The sequence below is a fragment of the Scyliorhinus torazame genome, chromosome 22 (assembly GCF_047496885.1).
Source record: "Scyliorhinus torazame isolate Kashiwa2021f chromosome 22, sScyTor2.1, whole genome shotgun sequence".
Lineage (NCBI taxonomy): Eukaryota > Metazoa > Chordata > Chondrichthyes > Carcharhiniformes > Scyliorhinidae > Scyliorhinus > Scyliorhinus torazame.
In genome coordinates, this window is record NC_092728.1 from 104060279 (window position 1) to 104083529 (window position 23251).

At 48.0% G+C, this 23251-nt stretch overlaps 1 protein-coding gene across 2 annotated transcripts in view; it reads left to right on the forward strand.

Moving 5' to 3' along the window:
• The window catches only part of fam78ab (family with sequence similarity 78 member Ab), a 37265-nt gene extending 32213 nt beyond the window's left edge, over nt 1-5052 (forward strand). For both annotated transcript variants that reach the window (XM_072488801.1, XM_072488802.1), the window contains one exon: nt 2437-5052. In XM_072488801.1, coding sequence (XP_072344902.1) covers nt 2437-2962 — 526 coding nt within the window. In that variant the 3' untranslated portion in view covers nt 2963-5052. The remainder of the gene's footprint in view (nt 1-2436) is intronic.
• Nucleotides 5053-23251: the final 18199 nt, after the last annotated feature.

The following is a 23251-nucleotide window of genomic DNA, read 5'->3' on the forward strand; positions in this document are numbered from 1 at the left end:
GCTCTGGATCCGTAGAACACAGACAGGCCACCAACACTTAAAATAGTACAACACTATTTTATTAACCTAGAAACTGTTGAACATACTTTCACTGTGGGTTAACACGATGTTAGATTAAACTAAAGACCTATGCCTGTCCTAACCAGTCTATGCACTCAGCACACGGTGAAGATCTGTGCTGTAAGCTGTAAGCTCTGTCCTTCTAGGACGCTGCATCCCGAATGAGCGGGAACTCTGATGCCCCCTGTCTTTATAGTGAGTGTGCTCTAACTGGTGATTGGCTGCGGTGTTGTGTGTTGATTGGTCCCGCTGTGTGTCCACCAGTGTGTGTGTCTGCATCATGATATACTGGTGTATATTATGACAGGCGCTGTGAGGCTGCAGTGCTAACCACTATGCCACCGTGCTGCCCTCAAACGGTGTTCCACTTGATTGCAACATCTACCCTACCCTGCTGCAGGTGAACCAAATCCAGATTCCATTCGATTTTAGATTATGACTTTGTAAAATACAATTTATGCAGCTTTTAATGCAAGCTAACCAAGCCTCTCAAAGTTCAGTTTTACTTACTCGATGTTCTGTTGAAATTGAAACAATGCTGAAAGACTAAAAATAGCCTGGGCCGATCTACAGCCACTGTCACTCAAGTTCAATTCTTAATACGTTCAGGAATTGGCTGCCCTTTGTTCGTTCCTGATCAAATGTTGCATAAATATTGATAAATTCTGCATCAAACCAAGTGCTATGACTCATGCAGAGTTATACAGTACAAGGCAGAGAAGGTATCCATGATATCAGATGTTTTCCTGCCCTCGATAGCGAGGGCAGTTGCGCTCATCGTCCGTCTGGAATTCTGTTAGTGTTTGGAGCACAAGGCAGTAATGAGGATCACTCCAGGGTCCGGCAGCATCAGAGGCCTGGACTGCTGCCCCCGGCTTCTTCTGAACTTGTCTTACAACTTCCATAGTGTTGCTTTCTCGGTCGGCTGCGGTTCAGGGGTCACACTCATCTGGGCTTTCAAGTTCCCACTCCAGAGATGTGAGCACAAGAATCCACACTGGGCCCCAGTGCAGCGCTGAGCGAGTGCTGCACTGCTGCAAGTGCTGTCTTTATGGCGCGAGGCCAGTCTGTCTCTCAGGCTCATGTGAATGAGCCCATTGCTCTCTTTCCCCCTGGGGCCAATCGTTATCACTCAATCAATATCCCAAAAAACTGGTTACCTGCTCATTGCCACGTTGCTTTTTATGCGATCCTTTGCAAATAAGCGACTATTCACCTGAGGAAGGAGCAGCGCTCCGAAAGCTAGTGTTTGAAACAAACCTGTTGGACTTTAACCCGGTTTGTAAGACTTCTTACTGTGCTCACCCCAGTCCAACGCCGGCATCTCCACACCTTTGCAAACAGGCTATGTTTCCAATAGCAACAACTACACTTCAAACAGTGCTCATTGGCTGTAAACTGTCTTTTTTGGAAGGTGTAAGTGGTACAGTCCTTCAGGTTAGATTTGATTGGAGGGGGCAGCACGGTGGCTCAGTGGTTAGCACTGCTGCCTACGGCACTGGGGACCCGGGTTCGAATCCTGGCCCTGGGTCGCTGTCCGTGTGGAGTTTGCACATTCTCCCCCGTGTCTGTGTGGGTTTCGCCCCCACAACCCAAGAATGTGCAGGTTAGATGGATTGGCCACGCTAAATTGCCCCTTAATTGGAAAAAATAATTGGGTACTCTAAATTTATTTTTAAAAAAAGATTTGATTGGGGGGTGGTGGGGAGGTGGAATGTAGTATGTCTTGAAATATATAATATTCATAGGAGGGGTCCCACTTTTGAGCATGATATACACAATACAGGACTAGTTTATTAACACGCACCTCACATCAATGACTGGGGTGATGCTGCCTAGAAGATACATTAATGTCGGTTCAACAGTGGTTAGCACTGCTACCTTACAGCGCCGCGGACCCCGGTTCGATCCCGGCCCCGGGTCACTGTCCGTGTGGAGTTTCCACATTCTCCCCGTGTCTGCGTGGGTTTCGCCCCCACAACCCAAAGATGTGCAGGTTAGGTGGACTGGCCACGCTAAATTGCCCCTTAATTCGAACAAAAAGAATTGGGTACTCATGACGTAAAGATAGGGGATGCCTGGGACACTGGGTTGTGGGGTAGGAGTGCGGTGAGACTGAACGAGCCAGTAAACTCTCTCAATGACAAAAACCAGTGGTTTGGTTTCAGTTTCACCAATCAGCAAGCTCGGGGGGGGATCGGGAAGTCCAGGAAGGCAGAGCTGCATAGATTCCCACATTATCAATTATTAATACATAACAAAGCAAGTGCGAAAGGAGCTAGGAGAAGATCAATATTCATCAATAAAGACATCAATAGAGAAATAAAGGCATTGTATGTGATGTAACTTTCATCTTGTTTCTTTTAAAACAAAAAGGTCCAGTTGGGAACTGCCTGATCTCAGAGAACAAAACATTTCAGCAATAAGTGACTCCGACGGGGTTAATTATCCCTGGTATGGCAACACCACTGAAACCCACACGATAGTGGGACCCACCAAAAGGGAGGTCCGTTGTACTGTCAGCATGAATGACAACTTCTACCCCAGCGTCACATGGGCCGTCCCCGTCAACAAGTCCAACGTCTCCCAACTCACCTGCATTACGAGAGACCAAAGTTTCACAACCTGGCTGGTGGCCTCCAATCAAGGGACAGACGAGATCATCATCTTGCAAACCATCAAGTGGAGGATGAAGCTGCATATCGCTGTGAATCCCAACGAGGTGCTGGGGAAGCGGACCACGCTGTTGGAGCCCATTCAGCAAGTGAATCCCCAGATCCTCAGCAAAAACGAGCCCATTACGCCCAATGCGCTGAAGAAACCCAATGCAAACGACGCCCAGGTACTGATGTGGCGCCCAACCATTGGGCCCCCTGAGCTGGTTATCCCCGCAAAGGTCTGAGAACCGCAGCAATGGTTTGGCGATGTGTTGAAGCTCGTGAGACACAACACAGGACTAGCTCCCCAAGCCAACACGTGCACTAATCACGCAGGAAATACAACAGCTCTACCTTCTACCAAAACTGTCGTTTGGGTGTGGGGGCACATCACTGTGCTGAAACCTGATTTGTTCGCTGAGCTAAAGGCCATAGCACTGTGGGAATCATCTCATCTTAAAGACTTTTGGTTTGCCTTCTGTCCCTCTTGTCGAAGCATTGCACAACTTAAAGAAACTTTATTGAATGTTGAAACTGGAATGCACTTGCACATGAACAACGTTTGCAACTTTTTTTTTTGTTTTAGAAAGAACCTATTTCCTAGCCATGCTGCCTTAAGTTAGCAAAAGCATCTCATTGCACATGTTTGCCTTAACAAGAAGGGTTAAAGTATTTCACCATTATAGACCGAATGCGGCCACATTACAGGCTGCAATATATGACTGCAAACCAGACTGCTTCATCTCTTGAACATTGTTTTTTTCATATATTAACCCGAATAGTTTTCATGGTTATAGGTGGGGAAGACCCAAAAATGGGGAATGTAATCAACTAGGCCCAAAGCCCACTCATCAGTACTTAAAGACTTTGAATGAAAGATGACCATGTGCAGGGGTTTCAAATAAATGGTCAACGCAGCTTAACCAAAGTCGCCCTTAATGGCCTAAAGTCCAGGATCCGGGAGGACCTCTTGTTCGACCATCTGGTGGATTAGTGAGTTTTTTAAAAAAATGATGATCTATTTTCCATTTTCAAGAGGTACTTCTGTGTTGCAGCAGGTACCTGTCAGACCATGAGCTCAGCAACCTGGATTTGCAAGGCAAAGAATCTCCTCCAAGACCAGTGTCCCTGGGAAAGACTTGGAAGGTTGCACTCGTCCACATACTAGACAGGGTGGACCAAATGTCAATCCTCCAACTTGTTTATCACAGGGATGCGTGTGTCTGTGTATCCATGCATTCTATCCCAAACATTGCATAGAATTCACAGATCTGGAGTGGCCATTCAGCCCATGCTGTTTATGCTCCTCAAGTCTCTTTCGTTCCACATCATCACCACGTCCTTCAGTTCCTTTCTCCGTCGTGTTCATCAAGCGTCCCCCTTAAACGGACTGATGCAATTCACCTCAACCGCTCCCTGTGGGAGAGAGTCCCACAATTTAACCACTCTTTGGGTAAAGAGGTTCCTCCTGAATGTCCCAGCGGAAACGGGGCAGCACGGTAGCATTGTGGATAGCAGAATTGCTTCACAGCTCCAGAGTCCTAGGTTCGATTCCTGCTTGGGTCACTGTCTGTGCGGAGTCTGCACATCCTCCCCGTGTGTGCGTGGGTTTCCTCCAGGTGCTCCGGTTTCCTCCCACGGTCCAAAGATGTGCAGGTTAGGTGGATTGGCCATGTTAAATTGCCCTTAGTGTCCAAAATTGCCCTTAGTGTTGGGTGGGGTTACTGGGTTATGGGGATAGGGTGGAGGTGTTGACCTTGGGTAGGGTGCTCTTTCCAAGAGCCGGTGCGGACTCGATGGGCCGAATGGCCTCCTTCTGCACTGTAAATTCTATGATCTATGATCTGATCTTCCCTGCGTCCAACGTCCCTTCTGAACCTCTTCATCATTGTAAAGGCCTCCATCAGGTCACCCCTCTCACTCAGCACTGAGAAGAGGGTCTTCAGTGAGGAATCTTTAGCCAACACTTGCCACCGATAATGTGACAGGTGTAAGATACCCCTGGGCATTTTGTTTTCAAAATGGCGGAGTCCCCTGCAACAGAGCGTGTAACTAATGACTCAGTGCATCAAGCCACATGTCCGTTTGTGCCACTCCCCTCTTGTTCCACACCATGAATGAGAACAGTGTTAAGGGTTATCAGACCTGCAATGTTATTTATTGAATTATGTGGCTTTTGCAAATGATTTTAAGCTTGTGGATGCTGCCATCACTGCAACACGCACCTGACACTTGAATCCACAATGGGTCTCTTTTCGTCTGAAGCTGTGAAAACTGCAAAAAGGAAGAAAAGTGCTCTGTGAAAAAGATAATTAAAAAAATGTGAAAAATCAAAGTCTTTGGAGTCTCACTAATTGTCACCAGTAACTCCTCACCTCGTGGTTAAGGTGAGTTTGAGGAGAAAGGTGCAGAAATTGCCACGACTGAGACAGTTTTCTGCAGGACTTCCAGCACCCTTAACAGTTTGATGCACGATCAATGACCACTAAAGCGAGGTTGTAGTCCAACTGAAGGCTTTAATAAGCTAGATGTTTCCCCCAGCAGCTCAGGTACAGAAAGGAGGCTGCTGGGGCGGCACGTGCTCTTATACCCCGCCTTGCAGGGCAGAGCTACCATACAGCTTGGCCAATAGGAAACATACAATATCTACCAATGGTGTTCCAGCATTACCAGGTACCGTAATACCTCTACACAGACTACCACACAGTTAAACCATGCAAGATATTGGGCGGCATGGTAGCACAGTGGTTAGCACAGTTGCTTCACAGCTCCAGGGTCCCAGGCTCGATTCCAGTTTGGGTCAGTGAGAAGTCTGCACGTTCTCCCCGTGTCTGCGTGGATTTCCTCCGGGTGCTCCGGTTTCCTCCCACAAGTCCAAAGATGTGCAAGTTAAGCGGATCGGCCATGCTAAATTGCCCTTAGTGTCCCAAAGGGTTAGGTGGGGTTACGGGGATAGGGTGGAGGCGTGGGCTTAAATAGCGACAAAAAGCCTAAGAAAAACTGGAGTTTATGGTAATAAGTGGGGAAACTCTCCAGTGGTTGGAGTTACACCTAACACAATGAAAGATGGTTGTGATTGTCAGTGGTAAAATCATTTCAGTTCCAGAACATCGCCGCAGGAGTTCCTCATGGTAGTGTCGGAGGCCTAACAACCTTCAGTTGCTTCATTAATGACCTCCCCTCCATCAGGGTCAGAGCAATTATCCCACAGAGTGCCAGGCGATGGCCATGGGATCAGCACCAACAACACTCGAAGCTCAACACCGGTCAGGACAAAGCAGCCCTTTTGATCGGCACCCTATCCACCGCCTTAAATATTCCCAGGTTCAATTCGCGGCTTGGGTTACTGTCTGTGCGGAGTCTGCACGTTCTCCCCGTGTCTGCGTGGGTTTCCTCCGGGTGCTCCGGTTTCCTCCCACAAGTCCCGAACGATGTGCTGTTAGCTGAATTGGATATTCTAAATTCTCCCTCTGTGTACCCGAACAGGCGCTAGAGTGTGGCGACTAGGGGCTGGTCACAGTAACTTCATTGCAGTGTTAATCCAAGCCTACTTGTGACAACAAAGGTTATTATTATTATAAGTGGCCCAATATCCTGAAGGAAATATATCAGCGTTCCTTCACTGGGTCAAAATCATGGAACTCCCTCTCTAACAGCACTGAGGGTGTACCTACACTACAGGGACTGCCGCGGTTCCAGAAGACAGCTCACCACCATCTTATCAAGGGCAATTAGGGATGGGCAATAAATGCTGGTCTAGCCAACAATGCCCACATCCCGTGAAATAATTTTATAAAGAAGACTGCACGTCACAGTAATTGAAGCGTTTTGCTTTGTTTGCAGTACAATAAGGTTGTATAAATGCAACCCTTTCTCGTCCAAGAGCTCTCGATATGGCCATTATTCATTCACTGTTAATTATCTTTTCCTGCGGATGAAAGAAACTTCCTACGTAACAGTCTTATAGAGAATGATTCTGAGTCCCCAGCAGCTTTTTTTAAAAGAGTATCCAGTTGGTCCCAATCTCCCGTTCCTTCCCAATACCCTTGAAAATATTTTCTTCGATCCATCCTCTTACATGTGAAAGGCTACCAATTTTGGTTATGTTGCCTTTGGTTCTTGTCAATCGTGCCAAATCTGTACCCCGCTGGCAGCGCTTCACCCATTCATTTGCCAATCCCACCAGCAAAACAAACAAAGAAATGTACAGCACAGGAACAGGCCCTTCGGCCCTCCAAGCTCGTGCCGACCATGCTGCCCGACTAAACTACAATCTTCTACACTTCCTGGGTCCGTATCCCTCTATTCCCATCCTATTCATGTATTTGTCAAGATGCCCCTTAAATGTCACTATCGTCCCTGCTTTCACCACCTCCTCCGGGAGCGAGTTCCAGGCACCCACTACCCTCTGTGTAAAAAAAACTTGCCTCATACATCTACTCTAAACCTTGCCCCTCTCACCTTAAACCTATGCCCCCTAGTAACAGACCCCTCTACCCTGGGAAAAAGCCTCCTCTATATCATTCTGAAATCTGCTAGCAGCTGTCACACTGCTTACAACCAAGTTCTCTGTCATCAGCAAGATATCAAAATTGTACCGTGTACCCCAAATCCAAGTCATTCATGTGCACCAGAAACAGCAGTGGCCCCAGTACCGCACACTGACAAAGATAGTATACCTCCCAGTCTGAAGAAAACAGCCATTCAGGTCCGGTGCTGCAGTGGTTAGCACTGCTGCCTCATGGCGCCAAGGTCCCAGGTTCGATCCCGGCTCTGGGTCACTGACCGTGTGGAGTTGACACATTCTCGCCATGTCTGCGTGGGTTTCACCCCCAGAACACAAAGATGTGCAGGGTAGGCGGATTGGTCATGCTAAATTGCCCCTTAATTGGGAAAAATGAATTGGGTACTCTAAATTTAAAAAAAAAAGAAGAAAACAGCCATTTACCACAACTCTCTGCTTTCTATCCCTTAGGCAGTGTTGCATCCCTGCCTGTTTTATCCCATGGCCGACAAATTTGCCAACAAGTCTACCATGTGGCACTTTATCAAATGTCTTCTGAAAATCCATACACACCACATCAACCATCTCTCAGTTATCTAGTCAAAAAAATGGGTGGGGTTACTGGGTTATGGGGATAGGGTCGAGGTGTGGGCTTGGGTTAGGTGCTCTTTCCAAGAGCCGGTGCAGACTCGATGGGCCGAATGGCCTCCTTCTGCACTGTAAGTTCTATGAAATTCACTTCTAAATCCATGCTGCCTCCTTTACTACCCCCTGTCTGTCCAAGTGACTGTTAATTTACTCTGGGATTATTGTTCCCCTCACAGACGTTACACTGACTGGCACATGATTGCTAGGTGTATCCTTTGGTCCTTTTAATGATGAAAGATGGAACACTTGGAATCATCCAGTTTAGGCTCCGGTCCTGTACGAGGAGGATTGGAATGCAGGCCAGAGCCTCCTCAAGCGCCACTCTCTCTTCCCACAACTGCTCCTTCCGAGAGCTGGTAATTATTGCCACTTTCAGTCAATATAATTCACCTTCAGACAAAGACTATGCTGAATTAAAAAGTGTTTAGATACAGCCAAATACTTTGTCTACGAGTAATATTCCATATCACAATTCTAAAAATAATTAACCTGCTTGAGACAACCCTGCATTCGCAGGATTTCCAACACTCTTCGCACTCTTTACATTAAGCACAATGTTGAAAAGCCAATGTTAATTTTTTTAAACAGGTGCCTGTAGAGGACTGCGAAAGATATCTGCAATGTTGTTCGAAGGTTCTGCTTCAATTAGAATTGGCAGTTACTCTGAGCAAAATATAAAGTTTAAGAACAATCATTATCAATCTGCTTGCTGTCATGGGAGCAGCTAATTGACTTTGTCATGGCGATGACTGAAGCTAACCAGGTTTTACTTTCACCTCTGGGACAGAGGGTTGTGGGTTAATGTCCCAGTTTACAGATTTCAGCATGTAATCAAGGCTGACACTCCCAGTGCCGCACCAAGGGATCACCGTGCCGAGGGAGCGCTGTGGCGAGGGATCACCGTGCCGAGGGAGTGCTGTGCGATCGCCGTGCCAAGGGAGTGCTGTGCTGTGGGAATTATCTGACTATCCCCTGACTGGTTGTGGGAGCTTGCTGTGCACAAATTGACTGCCAGGTTTCCTACATTACAATGGTGACTCATTTCAAATGTACGCCTTTGTGAGGCGCATTGATAAGTCCTGTAACAGTGAAGGTGCTATTGAAATGCAAGTCTTTCATTCGTTGTCAAATCTTGGATTTTCCCCAGGAACCTGCATCCAAAGGTTTGCTTTCCTCGGTTCTGCTTTCAACATCCCCCAAGGGGCTTCCCAAAAGTGTCAATAATCAATCCTGGAAGTTCTTAACCGACAGCACAGTGGAACATCTGCGCACACGGACCACAGCAGCTCAAGATAGAGAGGTTGCCCACCACCACCTTCCCAAGGGGGCTACAAAGGAATAGACAATAAAATGAAGGCTTTTCCAGTCACACCAATATCCCAAGAATGAACAAAACGTTTATGAATGTGAGATTCCTTCAAGTCGTAGAGTGTTACAGCACATGCTACTTGACTCCCCCTCCCCCATGTTCTCAGGGGGTGTTAGCATCATCGCCAAGGCTGTCATTCATCGCCCATCCCTAATTGTCCTCGAGAAGATTTACAGTCAATCATCCGATTGAGTAACTAGGGGGCTGTTCAATTTCCAATTGGCCATGGGAAGGCCAAGAAGGAGGATTAACATGGTGGATAACCCAACAGCAAAAGAGTTGGTGGAGTGGGGGTGGGAGGGGACACAACTGGAGGTGAGGTTACAGGATGAAACCTCCAAGATTCAACTGGAGATGGCAGTCTTAGAGCTGTGCACTGCAGAGGACCTTCATAGGGAGGCTAGAGAAAGTATTTGAGGGGAAAAGTATCTGAGAGAAGTAGATTAGTTTTGAGGCCTAGTTTTGAGCCTGATTAAATTGGATATCCGAAATTAAAGAATTGAACACTTCAAACTACAGTCCAAACCTCAGGCAGACTGATGGGAATTCGGACTTGACCAAAGGCCCAATACACAACCCATAGACAAACCAACTGCCAGATTGGCACTATCAATTACCACAAAGACGAGAGTAGTGGAATAATCGAGGCTTTATTGAGCAAAGATGTTGTGCCTCCTGTAGCTGGAACCAGAATGGCTGCAACACCGGCAAGCGCACACTCTTATACACCGCCTACTGGGCGGAGCCAGTAGGCAGGGATTTACCCATGTACCTCTACTATACGGGCAGTGTCGTAATACATGTAATATACTACTAGTGGTGACTACCACACAGATCCCGCCGTCAGTCACCCATCAGGAGATCATCGCACACTATTGAGATGCACCAGTCTATTGTCAGTAGCCCAGATCAAGCCAGACTCTCGGGCGCCCAGAGTTCCCACCGTCACCTCATATGGAAACGAGGTACGTGCAGACCACACCTCCGGACATGGTCTCCCGGGGCGGGCTCAGGTGTCCTGCCAAACGGCCATCAGCTGAATCATTGGGACCCTCCCTCCCGAGGCCTCATTGGCAGAAAGCCAGAGGAACACCTGGAAAGGCGTGAAAGAAGGGGGGGATAAAAATAGACATCAAAGGAACACCAGCAGCGAAGACTCGTCATTCCGTGCCCATCCGGAAAACTGACCAGAAGGAAGGAGAGAAGAAGCTGCCTGGGAGACTCACCTTTACGACGACGGACCAGAGAGACTCGGGAATCGGATCCTCGGTTCAGCCGAGCCATCTTTGCGGGCAACATAACTGAATCTTAGGTGTCTCTTGTATCTTATGTGGGGTAATTTAAGATTATTTTTCTTTTTGTTTTGTAAATTTAGAGTACCCAATTGCTTTTTCCCCCCCAATTAAGGGGCATTTTAGCGTGGCCAATCCACCTACCCTGCACATCTTTGGGTTGTGGGGGTGAGACCCACGCAGACACGGGGAGAATGTGCAAACTCCACACGGACAGTGACCCGGGGCCGTGATCGAACCCGGGTCCTCGACACCGTGAGGCAGCAGCGCTAACCACTGTGCCACCCCTCAGGGTAATTTAAGGGTTAATGCTGCTGTTGTTTAATAAAGTTTGTTGAATTTTATATTTTGTTCTCCTCGTTATTAAAGACATCTGGGTAAACCTTTGATGAAATACTGGTCGAAGTATCTGAACTATAGGCATAAATATAACTGGGCAGGAAGCCCGGCGAATCATGTCCACATGTTTTGGTCGTGCCCGGCACTGGAAGGGTACTGGAGGGGTTTCGCGAGGACTATGTCCAAGGTGGTGAAAGTCCAGGTCAAACCAAGTTGGGGGCTGGCATTATTTGGGGTGGCGGACGAGCCGGGAGTGCAGGAGGCGAAAGAGACCGGCATTCTGGCCTTTGCGTCCCTGGTAGCCCAGCGGAGGATCTTGCTATTAAGGAAGGACACAAAGCCCCCCAGTGTGGAAGCCTGGATAAATGACATGGCAGAGTTCATTAAGCTGGAGAGGATAAAGTTTGCCTTGAGAGGGTCTGCGCAGGGGTTCTTCAGGCGGTGGCAACCGTTCCTAGACTATCTCGCGGAGCGTTAGGAGGTCAGCAGCAACCCAGGGGGGGGGGGGGGGGATGGGATATTTGGGTGGGTGGGGGTTTTTCCCAGGTAGTATTTGTACAAACATATGGGAGGGTTAATATGTGCGGGAGAAACACATTGTATAAGTTCTGTAGCATGTTTGCTTAATATGTTTATGTTTTGTTTTGCTCTTTTGTCTTTTTCTTTTCTGTTGGGGGGGGTGGGGGGGAGGTTTAACTGGTTGAAAATTTCTGTTGGAAAAACTTTGAATAAACATATTAAAAAAAAAAAAAAAATATATAACTGGGCTTGAAGGCAATGTCAGTTGTGATGTGGGCCTCACTGACATACTCTAAAAAAGCTCAAAGTGTGAGCCAGTCACGTTATATTCTATTTTTATTTATTAGGTTATAATTGTCCTCAAATTAGTTGAAGTATCTGGGACATTCTCTATCTGTCATCAAGTAATGAAATATGTAGTCACTGGTGCCAGCACTGTGATATTGACAATGACTGTATGAACAGAGGTGTAATATTGGACCCCCCCCAACCCCACTGGATGCAAGAATCTGTATCCTGGTCATCTCCACTTAGTAATCAGTTCCTGAAAAGATGGAGAGTGTATGTTGATGAAGAGGTCCTGATGTGACACCTTTCTCTGTGGGAGGTGAGGGAGAGGGTTTTTCGTTAACCCTGCTTGGGGAGCACAGACTGGTTGAGTTTGGCCAGTCAGCTGCCTATTTCGAACAACCGAAGGAGCATGCTGCTTGATTCAAAATGCTTATTGTTAGGTGTGACTCCGCAATTGGGCAGCACTGGCTGAACAATCCTGACTGCGTTGATGGCTACACTAACAATTTAAGATCAGTCGAGCTTGCAACGTGCCATCTTCCAATGGAAGAGCAGGATTGAGGGGTCAAAATGGCCTACTTCTCCTCACTCATATATATTTGCACACTACCCTACGACCTGCAACATGAGTTTGACCCCAAAAAAGCAAAATATCGAGGATGCTGGAATTCTGAAATAAGGCCAGAAAATGCTCGAAAAACTCAGGCCTGGCAGCATCTGAAGTTACTGTGAAAAGCCCCTAGTCGCCACATTCCGGCGCCTGTTCGGGGAGGCCGGTACGGGAATTGAACCCGCGCTGCTGACCTTGTTCTGCATTACAAGCCAGCTGTTTAGCCCACTGTGCAAAACCAGCCCCAGTACATGAAGACATGGAGTTCACCCTACCAAGTGCCTCAATCCACATAATCTCAAACTAAGTTTAACATATACTAAGATCACACGGATGAGTCGGCTATTCAGCCCTTCGAGCCTGCTCTGACGTCCAGTAAGGTCACGGTTGATCTGATTTTAATATCAATCTGCACCCTGCCTACCCCCGATAATCTATCACCCCCCTTGCGCAACAACAACCTACCCAGTTCTGCCTTAAAATATATTCAAAGATTCTGCTTAACCATCTTTTCAGGAAGAAAGTTCCAGAGACACTCGAACCCCTGAGTGAAAGGATTTTGGCCTGATCTCCATTTTAAATGAACGAAGCCTTATTGTTAAACGTGATCCCCTAGTTTTAGATTTTTCACCAAGAGGAAACACCGCATCCACCCTGTCAATACCCCTCAGGATCTTAGGGTTTCGATCATGTCGCCTCTTATTCTTCGAATCTCGAGCAGACACGAGCTTCGCCTCTCCAACCTTTCCTCATAAGACAACCCACCCGTTCCAGGTATTAGTCTAGTAAACGTTCTCTGAACTGTTTCATTGTAGTCGGCACGGTTAGCACAGTGGTTAGCACCGTTCCAGGTTCGATTCCCGGCTTGGGTCACTGTCTGTGCGGAGTCCGCACGTTCTCCCTGTGTCTGCGTGGGTTTCCTCCCGGTGCTCCGGTTTCCTCCCACAAGTCCCGAAAGACGTGCTTGTTGGGTGAATTGGACATTCTGAATTCTCCCCCAGTGTACCCGAACAGGCGCCGGAATGTGGCGACTAGGGGCTTTTCACAGTAACTTCATTGCAGTGTTAATGTAAGCCGACTTCTGACACTAATAAAGATTATTTACATTTTTCCTTAAATAAGGTGACCAATACACCTCAGGGCTCGATATGTGGTCTCACCAATTACCTGTACAACTGAAGCATAATCTTCCTACTTTTGTGCTCAATGCCCCTTGCAATACATAACATTTTAATAATAACATTCTATCCTCTTTCCTAATTACTTGCTGTAACTTCAGTAAAACATATCAAGTTAATCAGAGTCTGGAGAAAGCGGTAGATGGCAAAAGTGAACCATTGTAATTCTAAATTGATCACCTAATATCCCTCAGCTGTGATCATAAACAGATTATCTGGTCATTATTTCAATGCTATTCGTAGGAGCTTGACATGTGTGGTTAGCACTGCTGCCTCGCAACTACAGAGTGTCAGGCTCAATTCCGGCCTCGGGTCACCGTCCGTGTGGAGTTTGCACATTCTCCCCGTGGCTGCGTGGGTCTCGCCCCTACAACCTAAAGATGTGCAGGTGAGGTGAATTGCCCCTTAATTGGGAAAAAAAAAAAAGAATTGGGTACTCTAAATTTAAGAAGAAAAAAAAGTGCCCAAAAGGTTAGGTGGTGTTGCTGGGTTATGGGGATAGGATGGAGGCAAGACTCTATGGGCCAAATGGCCTCCTTCTGCACTGTAAATTCTATGATTCTACGTGCAAACTGGTGGCCCTGTTTCCTGAACATAACTATACTTCAAAGCAGGACATCATTGGCTGGAAGGCAATGGCAATAGTTCACATACTGAAGTCCTGGAAGGTGCTTTGGAAATTCAGCATCCTCTTTTATAGAAACGCCATCGCGAGAATCAGGGGGATATTTTTCTTTTTAAACATTACCACAACTCTCAGGAAAATTGAACCGTTCCAGTTTTGTTTACACTCAGATTCCAGCCCTCCTGCTCATTCCCAGATTGAGGTTTCCGAGGCAATATTAGCAACGAATGTGTTTGCTCAAATTTCTTCTCACCGTTATTTTAAGGCAAGTGCTAAACGATGAATTTAAAATGGGTTAATGAATGAGAAACCGGAGATATTCAGACTATTTCCATAAAAACAGGAGGAGGAGATTTAAAGGAGGTTAATTAAAATGATGAATGATTGGAGTAGGAATAATGAGGAGGGATTATTTCAACAACACTTTTAACATTGTAACTCGTCCCAAGGTGCTTCCAAGAAATGTTATCAAACAACATGTGATGCCAAACCACACGTAGAAATACTAGAAGTGACCAAAACTTTGATCAGAGAGTTAGGTTTTAAGGCTCAAGTTAAATTCAAAGAGAGAGAGACACCCACCCACACACGCAGACCCACACACGCGCGCGCACAGGCACACGCGCGCGCGCAGGCACACACGCGCGCGCAGGCACACACGCGCGCGCAGGCACACACGCGCGCGCAGGCACACACGCGCGCACAGACACACACGCGCGCACAGACACACACGCGCGCAGACACACGCGCACAGACAGACACACACGCACAGACACACGCACAGACACACACGCACAGACACGCACAGACACACGCACAGACACACACACGCACGCACAGACACACACACGCACGCACAGACACACACACGCACGCACAGACACACACGCACGCACAGACACACACACGCACGCACAGACACACACACACACGCACAGACACACGCACGCACACACACGCACACACACACGCACGCACACACACACGCACGCACACACACACGCAGACACACGCACGCACGCAGACACACGCACGCACAGACACACACGCACGCACAGACACACACACACGCAGACACAGACACGCACACGCACAGACACGCACACGCACAGACACGCACACGCACAGACACGCACACGCACAGACACGCACACGCACAGACACGCACACGCACAGACACGCACACGCACAGACACGCACACGCACAGACACGCACACGCACAGACACACACACGCACAGACACACACGCACAGACACACACACGCACAGACACACACACGCACAGACACACACACGCACAGACACACACACGCACAGACACACACACGCACAGACACACACACGCACAGACACACACACGCACAGACACACACACGCACAGACACACACACGCACAGACACACACACGCACAGACACACACACGCACAGACAGGGAGGTGAGAGAATTCCTGGGCTGAGGGCCTGGGCAACCGAAGGTATGCCTGCCAAGGGTGGAACAACTGAAATTGGGGATTCTCGGTGTCATGATATGCAGACACGCACATAATGATATACAGACAAGTATCTAATGGACACAGAGAACAGGACATGACCAATAAGCAGGCAGGACATTTGGGTGGGATCTGACTATAAAAGATACGAGGCCCTCACACTCTGCCTCTTTCCACTGATGAACATCTAGAGAGTCAGTCAAGGGTGTTGTTACAATCTCACACCTCCAGCACGTGGCTAAGAGATAGTCTGGTTCAGTCTGGCAGAGTAACCACACAAGTTAGCAGAGAGTCGAACTCACAGAGAACTGTGCTCACTGTGCTATTAGTTCAATAAACCTGATTGAACTAACTTCAAGGTCTGGAGTATCTTTTTGATCTAAGCTGCATCCAGTTGCAGCCAGTGTTAGACCAGTGTACCTAACACGACACTCGGGAAGCCAGAATTGGAGGGGAGCAGAGATCTCGGAGGTTGGAGGAGATCAAGGGAAAGGGAGGAAACGGGGCAACGGATACATGAAAGAAACTTGAGAATTTGAAAATGGAGGTGTTACCGGACTGGGAGACGATGTAGGGTCAGGAAAAACGGGGCAGTCAGTGGGAAGTCATCAATTTAAAACCTTCATTCTGCACTGTAAATTCTATGATTCTATGATTTAGAAACAGAGTTTGGGAGAACCGTCTTCACAGAGAGTTGATGCAGGGGAAAATGGTGATTAGGGCAGAAGAATCTTTTAAGGGAAAGTTGGATCAGTGCATTAATTCCAATGATTGTATATTGACGAAGAATGAGGCTGAAGCTAGCCAAAGTCAGACTCTCCCAGACACAGAGTGAACGGGTTTATAGACTCGGACAATGATTCCCAAATCCTTCCCCACTTGGGGACAGCTGTGCGCAATGGCCAATTTAAAGAATGTGTTCTAAGGGCGGCATGTGGCACAGTAGTTAGCACTGGGACTGCGGTGCTGAGGTCCTCGGTTCGAATCCCGGCCCTGGGTCACTGTCCGTGTGGAGTTTGCACATTCTCCCCGTGTCTGCGTGGGTCTCACCCCCACAACCCAAAGATGTGCAGGCTAGGTGGATTGGCCACGCTAAATTGCCCCTTCATTGGAAATTCTTCTTTTTTTTTTAAAAAAAAGAAATCTCACTTCTGACAGAAATCGTCACGGCCATTTACCCCCTCCTGACCTAGCAAGTCAATGTCACGTGAAGGGTCTTCAGCAGGTAACACGTGACAGGACTTGCGTAGGATTAAGAATCTGGTGTGGAACAGATTCTCAGGATCTGGCTGTGATTCCCAAGGACAGGCTGCAGACTAGGGAGATGTCTCTCATTTCTAAAATTAGCCCAGGGCTGGAATCTGCGCTGGAGACTCGCATTGGAGCCGAGGTTAATTTTAGTGCCTTTAAATTCCAAGAGAGAGAATCGAGCAGTATCACCTGCTTCGCATTCGAAGACTGTGTAACAGCTGAGTGGGGGGGGGGGGGGGGGGGGGGGGGGGGGGGGGGGGGGGGGGGGGCGCGGGGAAGAGAGAAGGAGAGAGAGAGAGAGAGAGAGAGAGAGAGAGTCTCTCACTGTAACAGTATTTTAAATGTGCCTCCACTCTTTCCCGAGTGCTATTTGTGCATATATACACGTGATCAGAGTCTCAGGATAAGGGGCCTACTCATTCAGGACTTAGATGAAGAGACGTTTTTTCACACAGAGGGTTGTGAATCTTTGGAACTCTCTACCCGAGAGAGCCGGGATGCTCAGTCTATATATTGTTGACTATATTCACGACTGAGAACGATATCGAACACCGAGGCAATCGAGGAACATGAGGAAAGTGTAAAAAATACAATCGAGCTAAAGGATCACCTCAGACCTTACTGAATACTGGAGCAGGGCCAGGGTCCACAAGGCTTTTTTCTGCTCCTATTTCTTCCAGGTCTTGCGGGGCATCGTACGTCACACACTCTGATGGTGTCTCCCCTACAGGCACTTGGCTGGGGTTGAGTTGGTAATGTCACGGAACCAACAAGCATCATTACATTGTGGTCAGCTGGGCTGCCAACTCTGGTCGGAGATGTCATCACCTGACCCATTTCCAAACGTCACTCCCCACCCCCTCACTTTCTCATTGTCGGTTCCCCAACAAGTCCCATCCTTGCAGTTTCCCTCCTTCCTACACTGCAGGGCGGCACAGTGGTTAGCACTGTTGCTTCACAGCGCCAGGGTCCCGGGTTCGATTCCAAGCTGGGTCACTGTCTGTGCGGAATCTGCACGTTCTCCCCGAGTCTGCGTGGGTTTCCTCCGGGTGCTCCGGTTTCCTCCCACAAAGTCCCGAATGAAGTGCTATTAGGTAATTTGGACATTCTGAATTCTCCCTCGGTGTACCCGAACAGGCACTGGAATGTGGCGACTAGGGGTTTTCCACGGTAACTTCATTGAAAATGAAATGAAATGAAAATCGTTTATTGTCACAAGTAGGCTTCAAATGAAGTTACTGTGAAACGCCCCTAGTCGCATTGCAGTGTTAATGTAAGCCTACATGTGACAATAATAAAGATTATTATTATTACGGAGACAGCGACCAGCCTCCTCTTCACCCGGTTGACTTTGAAAAACACTCAAAACAGCACTTGAACCCATCTCAGATTTTCACATAACTAAATAACCAACATGCTCCTGATACTATTAACACCCCTGTGATTTTTGTCCAAGTTAGATTGCCGCGGGGTCCCTGGACAATCCTGCGGACTCCTGGACATTCCCTGCCGGTAAATGGGGTTGGGGGACGGAGCGGCGATGATCTCACTGGGTGGTGGGAGGGGCTCGAGGGACTGAATGGCCTCTTTCTGCTTCTGTTCCTGTAGCTGCTTCAACGTTCACCTCCCTTCCCTCGCCAATCTCCACAGCGGCAGAGTGACCATCAAGGCTGTGACCTACCCCATATCGTCACCTGACACCCACCGATAGACTTGCGCCTCAGCGAACGGCAAGCAGGAACAAGTTCCCCGGCTGCTGTGCTTTATTTCAGTCGCTCAGAGGTGAAAACTCTATAATTTGGAGATAAATTCCGAACCTTCCTCTGTGGGGTCCATGGCCGCAACGGCAAAACCCACCCCAAATTTGGAAACCTCAGTGTAGGACTTGGCACTTACATGATCAGGCTGGGATTGAGAGGTGACACACTCCATATTACAGGGGATGCCACACAGAGACCAGTAGGGACAATCTGACCCAGTGACTAGCATAGACAGAACTCGCAAAGCCGGAGCTCAGCATCCAATTCCCACCAAATTAAGTTGCACCTTTATCAAATCCCCACTGTGCCGAATGAGGCCATTCGGCCCATCGACCCTCTGAAAGAACACCCTCCCTGGGCCCACCCCCCCCCCCCCGCTCTATCCACGTAACCCCTGCATTGATCATGGTAAACCCAACTAACCTGCACAGCTTTGGACTGTGGGAAACCGGAGCACCCGGAGGAATCCCGCGCAGACACGGGGAGAACGTGCAGACTCCGCGCACGGTCACCCAAGGCCGGAATCGAACCCGGGTCCCTGGAGCTGTGAGGCCGCAGAGCTAACCACTGTGCCGCCCCTTGTTGGTTTAGAAACATGAAGAGGGTTCACTAACATTATAAAGGGACGGGGCACTCTTAGCCCTATACGATCTGACCTGTGTGTGCCTCCAGTCCAACACCATCTGACTAACTCCTAATGCTCTCCAGAAAACCATTCAGTCGCATCAACAATTTCTGTTAAGGGAGGCAGTCACGATGATGAAGAAAGCTTCGTCAGGCTCAATATAAATCGATCCATAACAATCCCTGACCACAAAGGGTCAATGCTACTGTAACAATGCAAACAATCCTCTTCAACTGACTTGAAGGGTTATTCATCGCCTTCCTGCAATAATCACACTTTCTAATCTATACCTGGATAAACTCGATCTGACAATGGTTCTCAATGAAAGGCAATGCTGTACCTCTTTGAATGGGCAGAGAACGTGGTTTGGTCACACTCGTTCTGGAAATGTCAGGTTATTGTGTTACAGTCAGAGGGTGGGTAATATTCCAGCATAATTGGCACTCTTGTGATGAGAGCGACTCAGACACCTGGTGTTTCCAATTCAATATTAATAAAAGATCAAATATTAATGCTTCAAAATACTTGCAAAGCCTGGTGCAAATGCACCAGCCGAGCAAGGCTTCCCGAACTCCAACTCTCCTTCAGTTATTTTGGAGAACTAGAAAAAAGTTAGAGAAATATTTGAAGAGGAGGAGGTTGTGAGGAGTGAGTGCAGCACAGCAATTAGTTTGGGATTGCTACAGTAATGTGGTAAACACCACTAGTAACACATTGCATGTATTACGGTACTGCCCATGTATTACATCTTGTGCAATAAAGCCTCGATTGTTTCACCATTCTCGTCTCGTGGTAGTTGACGGTACATCAATTTATTGCACAAGATGTTGTGCCTCCTGCAGCTGGAACCAGAATGGGAGCAGCGCAGGAGAGCACACACTCTTATACACCGCCTACTGGGAGGAGTCAGCAGGCTGGGATTTACTGTGGTACCTGTAATACAGTGGTAGTACCGTAATACATGTAATGTATTACTAGTGGTGTTTACCACAAGTTCCAACACAATGGGCATGGATTGAAGGTAAGGGGCAGGAGATTTAGAGGGGATTTGAAGGAAAGCCTTTTCACACAGAGTGGGGGGTGGAATCTGGGACTCGCTGCCTGAAAGGGTGGTAGAGGCAGGAACCCTCACAACATTTACGAAGCATTCAGACGAGCACCTGAAATGCCACAGCGTACAAGGATATGGACAAAGTGCTGGAAAATAGGATTAGAGTAGAAAAGTGCTTGATGGCTGGCATAGAAACGAGGGGCTGAAGGGACACTTTCTGTGCTGTAAAACACTATAACAAATGGCCTCCTTCAATGCTGCAAGCTTCCACTGCCACGCTCTGCAATGCAATTGTTGTGGGGGCCAAGCGAAAAGGATCAGAAATAAAGGGGTCAAGACAGATTTGGATAAGAATTGGGGAGGGGGGGGTGGGGTGCAAGGTTCAATGTACAAGATTTAGACGAGAGGGCAGGAGAAACTCCTTCATCCAGAGACACTTCCTCCAATCCACCAGACGAGTTAAGTGTAGCGAGATATGGGAGCTAACTGTCCAACAATGACTTGGATTGGAACTTGCACGTGATGGGTGTTTCCACGCGTCTGCTGGCCTCACCCTTCCAGCTGTTGAAGGTCACGGATTTGGAAGGTGCTGCTGAAGGGACTTTGGTGACCTATAGCTGGGAGTGGATGGGGTGCTAATCAAGTTGAAGAGTGAAAAGTTCTCGAAATGTTAACTCTACTTTCTCTCTCCTTACAGACCTGCTGCGTGTTTCCAGGGCCCTCTGTTCTTGTGCCTATCAAGTGGGCTTGCTTTCCCCTGGGTGGTCTCAAGCCTTTTGAGCACCGTTGGAACTGCACTCACCCGGACAAGGAGGTTTTTCTGTCGCATGCCTGAATTGTGCCTTGTAGGCATTGGAAGGTCAGGGGGCGAGTCGCTGACGACTGAATATCCAACCTCTGACCTGCTCTCGTGGCTAGGCCAGTGTAGCGGGTGGAGTTGAGGTTTTGGTCAATGGCGACCCGAGAATCATTTTACCAATAGAGCTGAAACCGGGGTTGGCTGGGTGTACAGGCGAGTGAAGATGGGCAGAATGGCCTTACTCACACATTTTGTGTTTGTCAGACCCACTATCTTTCTTTCTGTTTCCACTGCTGGATGGGTGCCTACCCGTTAAATTGTTTTACTCATTTAACTTATTTTTCGTTAAAAAGCCACTGAATTCTATGTAGAAATCTGGTCTAAAATAAAATCAATGGGTAATTGACAAAAACTGGTCCTCTCCAATTTAATAATAATCTATATTGTCACAAGTAGGCTTACATTAACACTGCAATGAAGTTACTGCGAAAAGCCCCTAGTTGCCACACTTCAGCGCCTGTTCGGGTACACAGAGGGAGAATTCAGAATGTCCAATTCCCCCAACAGCCCGTCTTTTGAGACTTGTGGGAGGAAACCGGGGCACCCGGATGAAACCCACGCACACAGGGGAGAACGTACAGACTCCGCACAGACAGTGACCCAAGCCGGGAATCGAACCTGGGACCCTGGCGCTGTGAAGCAACAGTGCTGACCACTGTGCTACTGTGCCACCATATTCTTTTTTAAAACTAGATTTAGAGTATCCAATTCTTTTTTTTCCAATTAAGGGGCAACTTAACGTGGCCAATCCACCTCCCCTGCTCATGAACAAAGGGTTTTATTCCATGAGCACCGTCTTTGTTGAGATTAGAGATTAGCCACAAAAGCATGTAACAAAGAGCACGATCCAAAAGTATCGCAGAGCGGATATGGTTAGATAAAATATCCATTTTGCCGAAAATAAGAAACTACACGTGCTGTATCACCTTGTTTCAGTTACTTACACAGCCACCACCAAGTTCCCCTCCAAGTCACACACCACTGCCCTGACTTGGAAATATATCGGCCGTTCTTTCACTGTCGCTCCCTCCCTAACAGCACGGTGGGTGTATCTACTCTGCAGGAACTGTAGCGGTTCAGGGCGGCAACTCACAGCCACCTTCTCAAGGGCAATTAGGGCTGCGAAATAAAGGCTGGCCTAGCCAGCGATACCCATATCTTGTGAAAAAATAAAATTTGGCCTCTGGATCTACAGGTCTAAACCACACAGCAAGCGTTTTGAGTTTGCAATCCAGGCCGGCGCTGGATTACTGAGGAAGTTCTGTGTTGCAAAATGAGACGATCAACTGTGGCCCCACTGCCCTCTGAGCTGGTTGCAAAAGATCCTGCACCCACGGTTCTTTTTTAAAAAAACACTCCATTTTTTCCCAATTAAGGGGCAATTTAGCCAATCCACCCACTCTGCACATCTTTGGGTTGTGGGGGTGAGGCTCACGCAGACACGGGGTGAATGTGCAAACTCCACACGGACAGTGACCCGGGGCCGGGATCGAACCCGGGTCCTCGGCGCCGTGAGGCAGCAGTGCTAACAACTGCACCACCGTGCCCCCCCCAGCGGCCATGGTTCTGATCATTATCACACCTTGCTGCTTGTGGGAGCTTACGGTGTGCAAATTGGTTGCCGCATTTCCTATCTAACCACAGTGACTACACTTCAAGAGTAACTCTTTGGTTTTAAAGTACTTGGGAAAGTCGGAGGTCATTAAAAAGCAGCAAACAGTGCAAGCACTCGTTTATTCTCCTATCCTTTAGCTTTCTGTCCAGTAAACAAATGTAATTCTGCGCACAGGAAATGCTACAGGCGGATATTTAGGTGGTGAGTGAGTGTTAGTTATACCAGCGCTCAATCAAGTAACGGAATGCAAATGTTTGATCTAAATTGAAGCAGCTCGCCACAAACTCCGAGAATACAGTGTGCACACAGCACAGTGCAGACTGTTGCACGCTACATTCCCTTACATCAGCACAGCCTCCAAGCTGGGAGAGGCAGTTACATTCTGAACCAGCGTCAGACCACATCCAGCAGTCTTGTGCCACAGTTTCTATCTTAGAACACTCGTACTTCCTGATTCCGTGCCCACAAGATCCTGTTGCATCAGCTAGTTTCACATGAGCTAAGTC